General features: G+C 39.5%; 2 protein-coding genes across 10 annotated transcripts in view; one reads left to right on the plus strand and one right to left on the minus strand.

The window, feature by feature from the left end:
- Positions 1-1646: 1646 nt before the first annotated feature.
- LOC105268605 (atrophin-1) lies at positions 1647-5935 on the plus strand (the record flags this gene model as incomplete). Its single annotated transcript, XM_011308300.1, is given in 2 exon segments — positions 1647-1729; positions 2458-5935. A coding segment is annotated over 1 exon segment (3453 nt). The 3' UTR covers positions 5913-5935.
- Dap160 (dynamin associated protein 160) overlaps positions 5920-13583 on the minus strand; it is a 32751-nt gene continuing 25087 nt past the window's right edge. For 5 of the 9 annotated variants that reach the window (XM_011308290.1, XM_011308299.1, XM_011308296.1 and 2 more), the window contains 12 exons: positions 13446-13508; positions 13183-13278; positions 13068-13076; positions 12823-12963; positions 12630-12756; positions 12343-12507; positions 8813-9564; positions 8619-8756; positions 8300-8543; positions 7760-7834; positions 7016-7189; positions 5921-6811 (listed from right to left, as the gene is read on the minus strand). In XM_011308290.1, the coding sequence (XP_011306592.1) occupies positions 6663-6811; positions 7016-7189; positions 7760-7834; positions 8300-8543; positions 8619-8756; positions 8813-9564; positions 12343-12507; positions 12630-12756; positions 12823-12963; positions 13068-13076; positions 13183-13278; positions 13446-13508 (2133 nt within the window). In that variant the 3' untranslated portion in view covers positions 5921-6662. Of the gene's footprint in view, positions 6812-7015; positions 7190-7529; positions 7599-7759; positions 7835-8299; positions 8544-8618; positions 8757-8812; positions 9565-12342; positions 12508-12629; positions 12757-12822; positions 12964-13067; positions 13077-13182; positions 13279-13445; positions 13509-13583 lie in introns of all 9 variants that reach the window. The other 4 variants (XM_011308293.1, XM_011308295.1, XM_011308294.1 and 1 more) reach the window with 4 other exon arrangements.

Consider the following 13583-nt stretch of genomic DNA (forward strand, 5'->3'; position numbering starts at 1 on the left):
CCATCATTTGAACCCTGCTGGAACCCGAAATATGCACTTTTATGTTTTCCAGCGCTCCAAACAGAAAAATGCAAATATCTCGGCGCCTATGGGTCGTAGAGCAAAATCCTTGAAAATCCTTTGTAACAGGAGCACATGAGAGGCAAAGAGGTATCCGCTTTTCCCGCCAGTTTCGTTGGTACTTCCCTGCAATGCATCCAGAACTCGAACTTGAGCTGCAGCATGACGCCAATCGAAGTTGTGGAGCAGGAATCCGGAAGACATGAGGAGCAGCTCGTTTTTTTTTTTTAATGTTTCCAGGACATTCGTTAGGGAATGATAAGGAAAGGATTTATGTTCGCATGAAAATTTGAAAAACCTGGAATTGCCTACCAGGATCACAGAAGACTCCAGGAGTTACTTTCCTCCGCCATATTATCGTCCACCTTTCCAGGAATTGAAATGGCTGACAAATCACCAGAAGAAACGGGGTTCACCAATTCTGATTCATTTCAAATTTGCAAGTCGAATTTGTTCCAAGTTAAGGAAAAATAAATGACAACAACAATTGATGAACAATTAACACTTTAATTGCAATGATTTACATTTTTATGATTTATATTTGCCTAGTCTATTTACAATGGATTACATAAATGATCTAGTAGAGATAATTCTTAGATATTTCCATAGGTCCAATCACAACTATTGAGCCTCCACTCGTCCCTCAGGCGCTTATGAATAATAAAAACATCAAACCTCTCATTATAATCTAGGCCGATGAACCGTTACATGTACGTTAGATGTTTAAGAACTATTTATTCATCTCGACTAAACAGATCTTTAATCCAACAAACTTGCAATTTTTTATTACCATTTCGAATCATGAATTATTACTACTCCATTATAAACGTTTCGTACATTTTATAAATAACCGATTTGCATCAAATAAATGTTTATCAAAAGAAAAACAATTCCGTACTGAAGTGATTAATTAGGATTAGCAAATTTTTTTTCATAATCACATCTAATTTTTTGCATAAATATTTTCTAACATCAAATATTATTATTAATTCCATTAAATCGAAAAATTGAATAAACTGTTTTGAATATTCAATTCATTCAATTAAATAAAAAAATTCACTTATCCTAATGCACCAATTATTATAACTAAATTTATTCAATGAATTCGATTAATTCGAAAAATGAATGAATTCATGAATCGATAAAAAAATGAAATTTGATGAATCGACAGTAAAACGTAATTTTACTTGGTACATTATAGAGGGTAAGGTCGAGAAAACTGGGACGATGTCCGGGGCAGATGGGCAGGTCTGTATGTATGTGGGTCGTCGTCTAACTGTTAACCGTACCGTTTCAATTCCCGACCATCTCGAAACCGCTTCCAACCAATCCATTCCCTTCCTCCACTGCTCCCCCTCTTTCACCATTCCATCATTACGATTATTTCCACCTTTTTTTATCACTCCTTTTCTTTTTCTATTGCGTTCCCTCTCGTGCGAGAGGTATTGCATTCCTCAGGTTCTGGAATAATCCTCAGAGTGTGGAGGAACGTCAGTCGTGTTTCGTTAATCCGCTGGTGCACTAGCTTCTCCGAGGTTTTCCGATTGAGATTTGTTATTTCCTTCAATCGGTGATTCGAGACGATGCTGAGGACATAATCGTGATTTATTATTTTATTGCTGTGGAAATATTTGAGAAGACTTTGGAGATCTGATTGGGAGGGCAGAAGGTAATCAGGTGATGGGATTATCTATAATTGAAAAACCCATCCATTTATTTTTGGATAAATTTTTTATAAAACTTTGTTATATCAAAATTAAATATTTTAAAAATTAAACTTGAAAAATTATCGGTTCTCTTGAATTTTCTATCGATTAGTTATGAATTCATCGATAGAAATATTCAATAGAAATTCCAAAAGGTTTTGACATTTGTTTTTACTGAGAAAATATTTTTTAAAAAGTGCAAAACGTTCTCGAAGTATTCAAAGTTTCACAAAGAAGGAAATAATGGTGGAAAGTGACCAGCGAGGGGAAAATTGCGGGCTTGAATCACCGAGAATCACAAAAAGTTATTTAACATTTTGTTATTCAATCAAACCGACTATTTGTCAACCAACCTCAAACACTCGGTTAATTATTTCTTCCCTAATTAACTTCCGCCTCGCAAACCGACAAAATTTGAACAATCCCCAGAAATTCTAAAATCCATTTCCATTTTTCCAATAACCAATTAAATAATTTATTGAACAATGTTTATGTCGCCCTACCGGATTATCTTCATTTGCAATAAAAAAAACAATTTTTCTTAACCCCAAAAATTTATTCCTCTCACTATTCCTCAACTGAAAGTTCCCGACTAACTGTAAATTTGAAAGAGAGAAGAAATACCGAATTACGGAGTATTTCCGTGAAGTTAATGAGAAAAACCTGTGACTTCCGCAATTTGGTGTTATAGAAATGGCGATCGCGGGTTATCTCGTAATGACGGTCACTGTGGTGATAGCCCTAATAGTGCCATCACCAGTGACCAGTGACTCATTGATGGGTGGCCACCTGGACAACGAGCCAACAGTTTCCCCCACCGATGACAAACACCACCACCAGGCAAACCCACCATTAGCCTTCAACGGTGGCCAGCCATTTTCCCTGGAGAAGGATCCCGTTACCGGACAAATCGACTTCGCCAAGGCACCACCATTTAAAGCCCTGAATTACACCGGTTACGCGATCAACGATGTACATAAAGAGGAAAGCAACCGAGAAGAAACCGAGAACGACGCAATAACGAGTAAAAACGATGACGATCATCAAATACCAAACGAGATAAATCCATACTCCCCGTCATTCCACGATTACCTGAATCTCCCAGTGCGCTACAACAATCACGAGAAGTACACGAGCGACAAATATCCACTGATATCAAGTTCCTACGCTAATACAAAGGTACAAGGTGGCTCATCAGGCTTCAAGATCTACAATTCCCTCAACCACAAGAACTACAACAGCATAAGTCACCCGGGAAAGGCGTCCACGTCGCAGTCGTACTCGAATACGAGAACGCCATACGTACCGAGAACTACGAGACGTCCCACGACAACTAAACCAACCACACCTACCCCGAGAACACCAACAACAACAACGACAACGAGACCGACGACGACGACTACTACAACTACAACTACAACTACAACTACAACAACAACTACACCTACACCTAGACCAACAACGACAAGAGCGACAACAGTTACGAGGAAACCGACGACGGAAACCGTTACGACATGGAAACCACGACCGATGGATCGTTACGGTGTCGATTACGATGAGGATGTAATGCTACCGATTGAGAAAATGCAAAGTTCTGGGAATGGCGATCAATTTGTGTCTTTCCCGAAATTTGATTACGAAGAAGGGTATGACTACCTGCACATGGAGCCGTCGCCGACGACTTCGAGTAGCTCAACAGTGAGAACTACGACGAGACCCACAACAAGACCTACATCGACGTCTACATCCTCACCCACAACCACAACCACTACCACTACCACTAAACCGAAATCACCTGAAGGCCCGACGGAGCCCCCGAGGTCATCATCGAATACCCTGACGATTAATGAGAACAATCCGCGACCAGTGGTCGTCAATGGCCACCAGAACTACCCGAGCTTCAACGATCCCTCCCAGAGCTATTCCTCTTTCAATCCTCTAACCGTCGAGTCCTCGAGCAACGTAATAGTCCCCCCCGACCAGGACACCATCTCCTTCGTCCTCGGTAACCGACAAAATGTTCAGGGCTCATACTACGGTCACGGCAGCGCAGTCGCCGAATCGCCGTACGGCGACGCGATCATGTCCCCAAATCGAATGGATACAGGTTTCGATCACGATTTAAAAATCGGTGTGCCATCTCCAGAGGTTCAAGCACCAGGGGATGCCCCCGTGCCCTCAGGATTTCAATTGCCCCAGAGGGAGGGAACTGGTGGTAATAGTGGACAAAAGTGGTGGTTCAGTGATGATCAATCCGATAAGAGCCAGAGTGTCTCTGATAACGATAAGGACAACCGAGTTAACGTCGGCGCGGGTTATCGCGTTGTTTTTCCGACGGAGTCGTCGACGTCAACGAAAAGTCCATCGACAACTGATGTTACGACAACGGGAGTACTGGGGGCTCTCGGATTGTCCGAGATATCTGATGTGCTTGTACCACCAGCTGTGGATAGAGTTCGTCCTCAAGGACGTCCACAAGGAAATCCCCAAGGCCACCCTCAAGGACATCCACAGGGAAATCCTCAAGGGCATCCACAGGGAAATTCTCAAGGACATCCACAAGGACATCCACAAAGTCACCCCCCAGGTCGTCCCAGTCACTACCACTATCACTCACGCCCCCTGGACCTCCCCAACCGAATCCCCAGGCCACCGAACACTTACAAAATTCGTCCACCGATGGACTTGAATCTACCGAACATTCTCCCACAATTTCGACCTAATGTGAAAACCTCCCAAAGACGAGGAAGCGAGGCAATCGGTACACTGATAATTCCAAGCCCAAAATATCCGACCCGAGTCTCAAGGCCACCCCCATCCCACCGACCACCCAGATTACCCTCCCAACCCGTCTCACCCCTCCAACGAATGAAACCGCCACCTCCCCCACCTCCACCGATCTACGCCCTTCGATTGCCCTCGCCGGAGGCCCTCGTGAATCCTGGACCAGAGAACAAAGACACACCGTTCCGTAGAAACCCAGGTGAGGGCCTCATCGACGAGAGAAATCGTCAGGCCCTGAAATCACGTCTGAACGACGAGGGAGGAGACAAATTGGATGGCCATCCACCACGCCCACCAGTTTTTTTCCCGAGAAAGAGTAACGACACGAGAGTTGCGACCCTCCAGATGCTTCAGCATCATGGAGTCGAGGGTGAGGATATGCAGGGTGACGAGTCCGCGGAGGACAGAAGAGTGAGATCAGATGTGGCACCTGTATTCGTCGTTTATCCCGTTAAAGGGGCAATTGGAATGGATGAGGGTGACGATAAACACTTGGAGGAGAGTGTCGTTGTGGGGACTCATGGTGGGGAGAGGCCCCTACCACCTGAAACCCTATCCATCCCCCAGGTGGTGGATGACGAGACTAAAGTACCGGGTAAAGTCGTTATCTCGGATTTCCCTTATCCCCTAGAGCGCCCTGATCCCGATTCATTTATTACTCCTGTCAAGGAAAGGCCACTACTAGTACCCAGTGAACCAGCCCAGGAAGATGATGAGGAAGATGGTATCAAAGAGAGTGTAAATGTTATTCCTTACCTTCAGGATCACGTGCCGTTCGCCATAAAACCAAATGCCATATCCACAACTCTGCACGTTGGGTCGAGCCAGTCGTCACCAGGAAGTGAATCAACACCAATAGCTTTTGTTTATACTCCAACGATGAGGCCACATCAGTCGACAGGACCCAGTGATGTCTACGACAGGAATCCAGTTTTATTGCCGTCACAGCAGCCCTCGAGCTCTTCAAGTTCAGCACCATCACCACAAAATTTTTTGGCACCATTTTTCGCTAGTGTCAGTGCTGAGGTACCCTCCAGGGACGGCTGGAGTGTTGTCATGGTCAAGGAAAAGATGAAGAATGGTGATGCCCAGGAGAGGGTGAGCGATATAGATGACAATGTGAGAAAGAGCGAGGCTAATTCCACAGCTGATACTCCTGGGGATGATGTCAATGAGGGACTGCAGACCGAGTCAAGTGATTTTGACGCTGAGAATTTTAAGCCACAGCTCTTCGGTGGATTCCAACCCATCCTTGAGTTTCCATCAGACTCCGGGGAGGTACCCAGTGAACTGAGGAATAAAGAAGTAGTCGGGGTTGTCGACGAACAATCCCCTAGATCCGTTGATAATTCACGTGGATAATTGTTTAACATTATTCCTCAAACTCTTCTCTTCTCACTCATTAAGTTAGTAAGTGGTATAATAATTTGTTCATTGTCATTATCTAGATGTCTGCGATGTCTCCTGACTCCTCAGACAACTCTATGATCTCCGCTCTCTCATCTCCCATTTATCGCTGATTTGTTTTTATATAAATAATAAATTGTATATTTATTCAAACGTGGAATGTACTTTGTACGTATGCGGTAGTACCGAATCTTTAATCGAGTAATTTTCATCGTGATAAATTACTCCGATACTGTTCGCATATGTACGAATTTTTAAATATAAAATGTGTTTTTCGTTATTAACTAATCGTCTTGGTACACACATGCCACAACTGCATGTACGTATCACGACTCGATATATTAATTGAATGTAATTTTATCTTTGTTCGTTGTATCAAGTCTTGTGGGTGGATTATTTCGTAATTAATCAGTGATTGATCTATCGGAAATCGAGGAAAATTCAATCATCACTCCCTTTCAACATTAATTAAATGAAAAAAAAAAAAAAATGTCAAGTCATCTTGTGATCAATTATTAATTGAATTTCTTATTGATTAATGATAGCTTATTGATTTTCCTCGTTTTCCTTTTGTACTACTGCACTGATGATTAATTGAGTAATAAATAAACGTATTATACTGATCGTGAATTCCAATTATTTTTTGGATATAAATGCACTGCCCCTCAAGAGGATCTCAAGGATTCCCTTCTTCGGCGAACCCTGTCAACTTCCAAATAATTGGAGATCAAGCTTCAGGACAACTTCGCCATTATCGACCTCTCGTAGTTTTATTCGCTTTTGAATTGGACCGCACGAGTCTTTGCAGTCGCGCATTATATCGACAATTCGAACTTCCGCTCGTCCAAGGAAATCTTAAGAAGTAAAAAACGATTCTCTTGTATTACGTATTAATTCAATGATCAAGTGATAAAGTAAAATCATTCAAAAATTATAATTAATTCAAAATTCTATTGAAATTTTAAAAGTGAGTATCTGAGGATTTATTCCAGGAATTTCATTGGCTTTATCACTCGACTATTGGATTATTCTATCATAATTTGATTATTGGTACTTACCGTCTGGTGTGTAGTAGCTTTTATCGAATACTGTTATGCACAACGTATCCTCGTTGAGGTCCTTGATCTGAAACTGCATGGAAGTGTCCCACATCGGACAATCTGTCCCCGAAACCACAGGAGTCCTCTCCTCCTGAGAGCCCATCGAGACTTTGCAGAATGCATTCGATTTTCCTAAATCCACAGATCGAACATTAAAACAAATAAATTCACACGTTTAAATAATATATAATAACTGCAGTGTTGTTACATGCGAGCAAAAATTCAAACAAAATCAATAAAGAAATGCATAAAAATTAAAAAATTGTGCATATTAATTAATTAATTATCTCGGAAATGAACAATTCCACAGATAAATGTCAGAGACAATTTTTTATGGGAATTATCTTGAGGTATAAAAAATTACTCTGACATTTTTCAGTGGTTTCATTATTATCCGATATAATCACGTGGACACGTGAGAAATTAATGTCATTGGGATTTAATTGAAATGTGATAATTACGATGGTTTTACCTTTTTTCACAACTAATTCCTCCCCCTCAACAATAAAAACGTGCAATCGTCCTTTAGGTTTTCTGCGAACTAAATCATGCGGGATTGTTAGTGGTGCACTACGTGCAAACTCAGGGATTGGATTAGTGCTTTGTTTTTTCCTGGATAAAATTTGAGAAATGATTTAAAGCGCAAGCAGAAGCAATTGTGCATTTTTTTTTGTGGATTTTTGGGGAGACACTGGGGCTTACCAGCAGGGGTTTTTATGCTGCTTCCCTGCAGCACTGTCGCCAGGATCCTGCCACAAGCACCAAATTGCGCTTGTCCTGTACCGCACATTGCAAGGAAGAAATTTTGATTTTAATGTGATAAATGTCGACGGGTGGTCAATTTTACCCCGTGGTAATTCCACAAAAAGTGATTAAATCATATAATTCAAATTTGATTTCTCTCCCAATTTAAAATCTTATTATAGGTTCTACGTGAAAACATTGGGAAACTTTTTTATAGCCAAATCAATTCTCTACAAAAAAGATCTTCTCATATTTTTTTGTAAAACCAATGGATTTTTCAAAAATCGACATTTTATCTCTCTTCAACCCTTTGCTACTGCATTATTCTGTTTTTACATCCCAAATATTTTGGGAATAAAACAAGTAAAAAAACAACTAAATAATCGAATGGGTAATTGATAAAATAAATATTCAAGGAGAATGATGTAATGATTTTTTTTTGCCAATTCCCATGATAATTGATGAAACGAAAATGATTATGAGACGTAAAAATCTTACTTGAGCGTTGACGCTGGAGAAGATTTTTCTCGTTCCTCGCGAATTGCTTACGCGCTTCGTTGATCTTTTTCACCCACAAGTGGCACTCATTAGTGGAAGGTGCCAGTAGAAGTATCGGTTTTTTAGTGGAGTCACGTAGACCTAGAATTCTCGATGTATTATCGTTCGCGTCTGTGTGAATGATATTAGAATTGCCATTGGGCTCAGTCTCTCCGATCATTGTCAGTTCATTCAGGAAAATTGTCTGAAACAAAAAATAACGAATGAAATTTCAAAGATCAAAAGGAAAATCCCAAGATACTGCGAGGAAAAATCGTACCTTCCTGTAGAGCTTGAACTTGTTCTTTTCATTCCTCTCGAAAGAAAACTGCTGACCAGTTGGTAGTGCCTTCAGAGGTTGAGCAAATAGAAGAAAATCATTGGTGAGAAATGCCACAAGTTCTTTACCACTTTTCGCCTGAAAGGGATAAATTGATTATTTATAAATTGTGAAACAGAATTTTCAATCAATACCTTATGAAGAATTCCATAATGCAGAAGTTTCCTGGGACCCGCAGAGTTTGTCAATGAGTTAAAAATGAGTTTCTCCTCGAGTACACTGTCACAGCAAGTGATGTGAGTCTGAAGCCACTCGAGTCGATCGCTGTTCTCCTTCTCCCTGACACCTTCATTGACCTGAGTGCAGAATTCCTCTGCCTTGGCGAGTGCCTCCGTGAGGTACTGCCTGTCAGGATGCTCGAACGGTGTGTACTCGAGAATTTTACTGATAATCAGGGGATACTTGGTGATCCTCTGCATGGGTTTTATGAGAAATGAACTCAAAGGCATCCCCTTGGTCCTCGGATCCTGCTGACACACCTGAGCGATTGCCACGAATTCAGGGCACGTCTCCGTCAGCCTCTGAAGATAAACAGCTGCTGATATTTGACAGCTGCAGAATCTCACGTACGCAGACATCCTTGGGATATTCTCACAGAGGATATCACCGATCATTCTCACGGTACCATCCTCACTGTTGTCTCGTCTGATTCTCAATGTTCTCAGGAAGTTGTCGTTGCAGGCTATTATGTCTCGCCAGTTGACAAATATTCTCTCGACCTCGTCAACGGTTAGGACCATGCTCTGTATCAGTGGCTTCTCGAACACCTCGTGGACTAGTCTCATGTCGTTTATGTACGCCTCCTCCGTGGCTATCAGCTCCCTGATGTAATCCTGCCGCTTCAACTCCACTGGATCCACCGAGGAGATGACGTAGTCGCAATCAGCTGCACATAAAAATAGCACATCTTTTACCAATTCCTCATGTTCTCAAATTCCATCCATCACTTACCGAATATAATTTGACGATCGCGTTCAATGGCGGGGATTTACCAATTTGCATGACCTATTGTTTATTATTATCGAATGATCTGGTGGTTTGGCATGATTTTGACAGGGATTAGACACCGAGGAAGAGCATCTGTGACTGGGTAGTTCGATACTCGCTTTATTTATTTTTATTTTTCAATTTCACTTTCAATTTTTTATTGAAACAATTAATTTTCTGGCTCCACTATTTTTTTGCTGATTGGATAAAAATAAGACCAGATACTTTTCCTTCTATTTTTTTTTTCAGATCGTAAATGAAAATCAGAAAATGAAATAATTCGTCCAAACATCCAAATGACAACAAAGAAATCAGTGGTTTTTTTTTTTCCAACAGACAGACAATTTATTTCGATTTCTTTTTGGTCATGTGTGCGAAGGTAACGTGTATCATGTTCTTCTTTTCTTTTCATACTTGAAAATGATATTTGTGATTAGATAATATCTCTCTATCTCCGCGTGTACAATATTAATTAATATAATGTGTAAAGGATACACATCGGAGGGAGTAAATGTGAACAAAGCGTGATTACAATTCAATTGAAACTAAATATCTGAATGACAAATCGAACATCAATAATCAATTTCATAAGTTTGTTCACACTTTAACAATTCTCTTCATGATTTTCTCAATAATTTGTTTGCATGTTTCTTTTTTTCATTACATGTGACGCTGTTAATAAGTGCCCAATGCATTATAATCTCATTAATTACTGGATTTTTAAACGAACAATAATAATATTTTCTTGACTTTTTCTTCATCATAACATGAGAGAAAACAGAGAGCGCGATGGCAATAGTCACTTGTGTAATTGATAAATTACCGCACGCTCATTACTACGATATTTCAATAATAAATAGGCTTACAGCACGTACCCCGTTAATTCATAAAAATCCTCACGATACGGCCATATTTTCACTACATATTCAACTAACGCGCTTATATTATTCTTGTACGACACAATGTCCAGATATACTGATAAACCTTATTAGAAATTAATAATCTTTAAGTTCTATCTAATAAAACAATTGTATCAATCAGTGGACAATCAATAAACCCTCGAGACAAAATTTCCCCCAATTATTCACTGAATTACGTCGACGTAAACAACTCAAAACGAAAATGTAATAAAAATTTAAAAAAAATAAAAATTAAATAAACATCTTAAAAAAATTGTGCGCTAACCCAAAGAAAACAACATGAGCATAAGAAATTAATCATGATTAACTGATAAATGCGCACACGAGGGGAGAAACTCAAAGTGCTCACACCCAGGCCATTATTTTCAATAACAAATAAATTATGTTTTTTTAACATAATAATGTAAGTAACAGCGAGTCAACAATATGAGCCATTGGGTTTATTACTTAGGCCCCGTTAACCGAAATAATTGGGAAGCCCTGAGACAAATGAGAGTACAAGAAGGGCAGGTAGAGGAAATATTAATTCCACACGTTAATTAATATTTAAAATAATAATTAAACACGAGATTCGATAAACAGACTTGAGAGTTACGTCTGAGATTCAAAATCGTCACGATTGTGACGACGAGACACTCATTCTGAGAGAAATAAATGATTTATGATAATTAGGTGTGGGGAGATGTCACGGAATTGATTGAATAATTAATAAGTCATTGTAAAGAACTAATGGGAATTCCGTTAATTGAATTATGGCTTATGATCTCCCCCAGTTATCAGAAATCCCCTCACACACGTGAGGTTGGCCATTGGATCATTTATAATCGAATATAATTTATTTATATTAATTTGTTTTAACTTTTCTTTATCGTTGTCGCTTTTTTTTTTGTTTTTCCCCTCGACAAAACGAAGGAAAATAATAAATAATTGTTGACTTTTTTTTTTCTTTTTCACAGTTAAATTATGTAAACCTCGCTATTATGGCGCCTCCACTGCGTATCCTTAGGCTGCGTGTCAAGCAAGATGCGAAAGAACATCAATTAGTGGAAATTAATTACTCGGCAAATGATTAAAAAATAATCAAGGGAAATAATAATTAATCAACAATTAGCTCAACAAAATGGAACAGAGCACCGACTCAATAAAAAGTAATCAACAATTTATCTATAAATAATTATTTTCAACCTTGACATGATTAATAAAGAAAAATTTCAGGAGTGAAACGACTGATTCGTCACATAGACATTAATTACTTGATCATATCTCCGTAATGACTGGTTTTAAAGAAAAAAGTCATTAGAACTTTTTTGCGGAAAATGAAATTCTCTGCAAAAAAGTCCCATGATGTTTTCTCATAAACCCCTTGTGTACCAAGACAATTCAATATTTGAGGTGAAGATGAAAAAATAATCTGTCCTATTTTCGTCGACGTTTTACCAATTCACTCCTGATTTCGTAATAATCTCGATAAGGCCAAAAATACGTGTTATCTACCCCGGAAGAATGGACGGACAAGCAGGCAGAAGGATGCACACAAGCGCACAATGAAGCGAAACTTAAATATTCTCTGAATAAATGCGATAACTCTTCCTCGGTATCGTTGACTCTTAAATTATTAGCGAACCCCACAGGGCTAGTATTTTCTACAATAATCTACGCTTCGCGTGTCTCGACGACGCTCGTCCGTCCACCCATCACCATCACTTAATTACTCATTTACATTTTTTTTTCTATTTCGATTTGTTTTTGCTACTCACACATAGGTGTCACGTAGTTGCTTGGAAATATTCCAATGATGCCGTTGAGTTCACCCTTCCACCAGGCCTCCTCCTGCTTCGCCAGGACTGTTATCACCTCGCCCTTATCAAAACTCAACTCATCGTCATTCTGAGCTTGATGAGGATACAGTGCCATCACTCGTTCTGAAAAATCATCAATCGTCATTATTAGTATCTTCTCCTTCCACTTAAAATTTTTCCTCAAGAATTTAATTGAGTAATAATAATTTTTAAAAGTTGATGAGAAATTTGAAATTTCTACTCACCAACATTTGGATCTGTGGGAGAGTCCTGATAACCATGGGACACAGGTGTTGACCTATTGCTGCTGCTAGTCAATGGTTTAACGTAAGACGCTGGGAACCACCCAATCTGTCGTTTTTTACCCCTCGCCTGACAAAAAAACACAAAATAAATTATGAATAAAAATTCAAAAATCATTTCTTCCCAAAATTTTACCTGCAATTCCCCCTCCCACCATCCAGAATCAGTCTTTTTCCTGATCATGATGAGCTGTCCTCTCTGAAGGTCCAGCTGTTCAGCACTGGTTGCCTGATAAGGTGCCAGGACCTGGACAATCTCTGGTTTTCTCCCTCGACCCTGAATAAATAATTCTCATCAAAATGAATTCGCGTGTCAGACAAAGTCAATCAATAAAACAACAATTCTTCTAAATTATCATAAATGTTCGTAAGCAATAATACCTTGTAATACTGCACCCCAGGAAATAATCCAGCAGCATCCACAGATAACAGGAATTAAATATTCCAGTCCAATGTCACTATTAATACACAAATAATTAATTGTGGAATAAATTACCTGTTGCGAAGCCATAGCAGTGAAATCAGGAAGCTCAGCCCTGTCCTCAGCAGCCTGTCGCTCATCCTCGATCTGCTCAGCTGTTTTTTCTGTCGTCTACACACAGAAATATACCAACAAACACTAGCTCAATTACGTTATTACACAGGAGCAATTGCGTTAGCTCGTTACAGTTTTAATTACATTAACACTCTAAATAAATTACAGTGTTATCAACTCCACGAAGACGTTAATTTCTATAAAAAAAATATTAATTTACTCACTGGAGAGACTTGAACAGGTGCTGGAGTAGTTGCCTGAACAGGAGCTGCCGTAACTTGTGCAACCTGGAAAAAAAAAAGATAGAACTACTGAAGAAACTGATGCCAAAATAATTAAATCATACGAAATCTGACGGATAA

Source organism: Fopius arisanus, unplaced genomic scaffold, assembly GCF_000806365.1.
Source record: "Fopius arisanus strain USDA-PBARC FA_bdor unplaced genomic scaffold, ASM80636v1 scaffold00059, whole genome shotgun sequence".
NCBI classification, from domain to species: domain Eukaryota; kingdom Metazoa; phylum Arthropoda; class Insecta; order Hymenoptera; family Braconidae; genus Fopius; species Fopius arisanus.